Source organism: Eurytemora carolleeae, unplaced genomic scaffold, assembly GCF_000591075.1.
Source record: "Eurytemora carolleeae unplaced genomic scaffold, Eaff_2.0 scaffold888, whole genome shotgun sequence".
Taxonomy (NCBI): Eukaryota; Metazoa; Arthropoda; class Copepoda; order Calanoida; family Temoridae; genus Eurytemora; species Eurytemora carolleeae.
In genome coordinates, this window is record NW_019397379.1 from 83,763 (window position 1) to 84,464 (window position 702).

At 33.5% G+C, this 702-nt stretch overlaps 1 protein-coding gene across 1 annotated transcript in view; it reads right to left on the bottom strand.

The window, feature by feature from the left end:
* The window catches only part of LOC111713951 (toll-like receptor 6), an 18,849-nt gene extending 18,363 nt beyond the window's left edge, over nucleotides 1–486 (bottom strand). Inside the window, exon 1 of the mRNA XM_023488950.1 lies at nucleotides 81–486. Within this exon, the coding sequence (XP_023344718.1) occupies nucleotides 81–300 (220 nt within the window). The 5' untranslated portion in view covers nucleotides 301–486. The remainder of the gene's footprint in view (nucleotides 1–80) is intronic.
* Between the last annotated feature and the right edge of the window lie 216 nt (nucleotides 487–702).

The following is a 702-nucleotide window of genomic DNA, read 5'->3' on the forward strand; positions in this document are numbered from 1 at the left end:
ATTATTATTATTATTATTATTATTATTATTATTATTATTATTAATATTATTATTATTATTATTATTATTATAATTATTATTTAACCTGGATTCTGAAGGTATGGACTCTGCACAAAGAATCGTCAATGAAACTGTGCCTAAGGAGGGAATTACAGAAAAATTCGTCTTATCAAACTCAGAATTAATCGTCCGCAGTTCACAGACGAGCTTGTATCGTCCAGGAGTTGAACTAGATTCGTCCTGGACTCTGGTGCAATCCTTGGGTGTGTAAACAGGAACAGAGCCTACAGGGTAAACCATGTTTATGTCTAAGTACACTGATTAAACATATGCTGTCTGGACCTATGTGAAGGCCTCGCATAAAAAATGGAGGCGACTGGAAGCAATTTTGTAAAATCTTTATTTCTGACTCTGGGTGTTTGAGTGGGAAAAAGCATCCAATAATCTCAGCTATAAATATTCATGACACACTCGGATTTATTTCCATAAAAAGGAAACAGGGTGTTAACACCAAGGTTCGGAATCTTTTTATAACTTTCTCAATTACCCCCCCCATAGCAAGCAAAGAAGCCGAGAAATTCCAATAGGTTTAAAATTTAGCTGAAATTGGCGGAAATCCTACAAAAAATTGTTTTTGAACTTTTTATAAACTCCTTCGTTCATAATCTTTTCTTGCTTTTAAAGTAAATCCACTTTAAATTA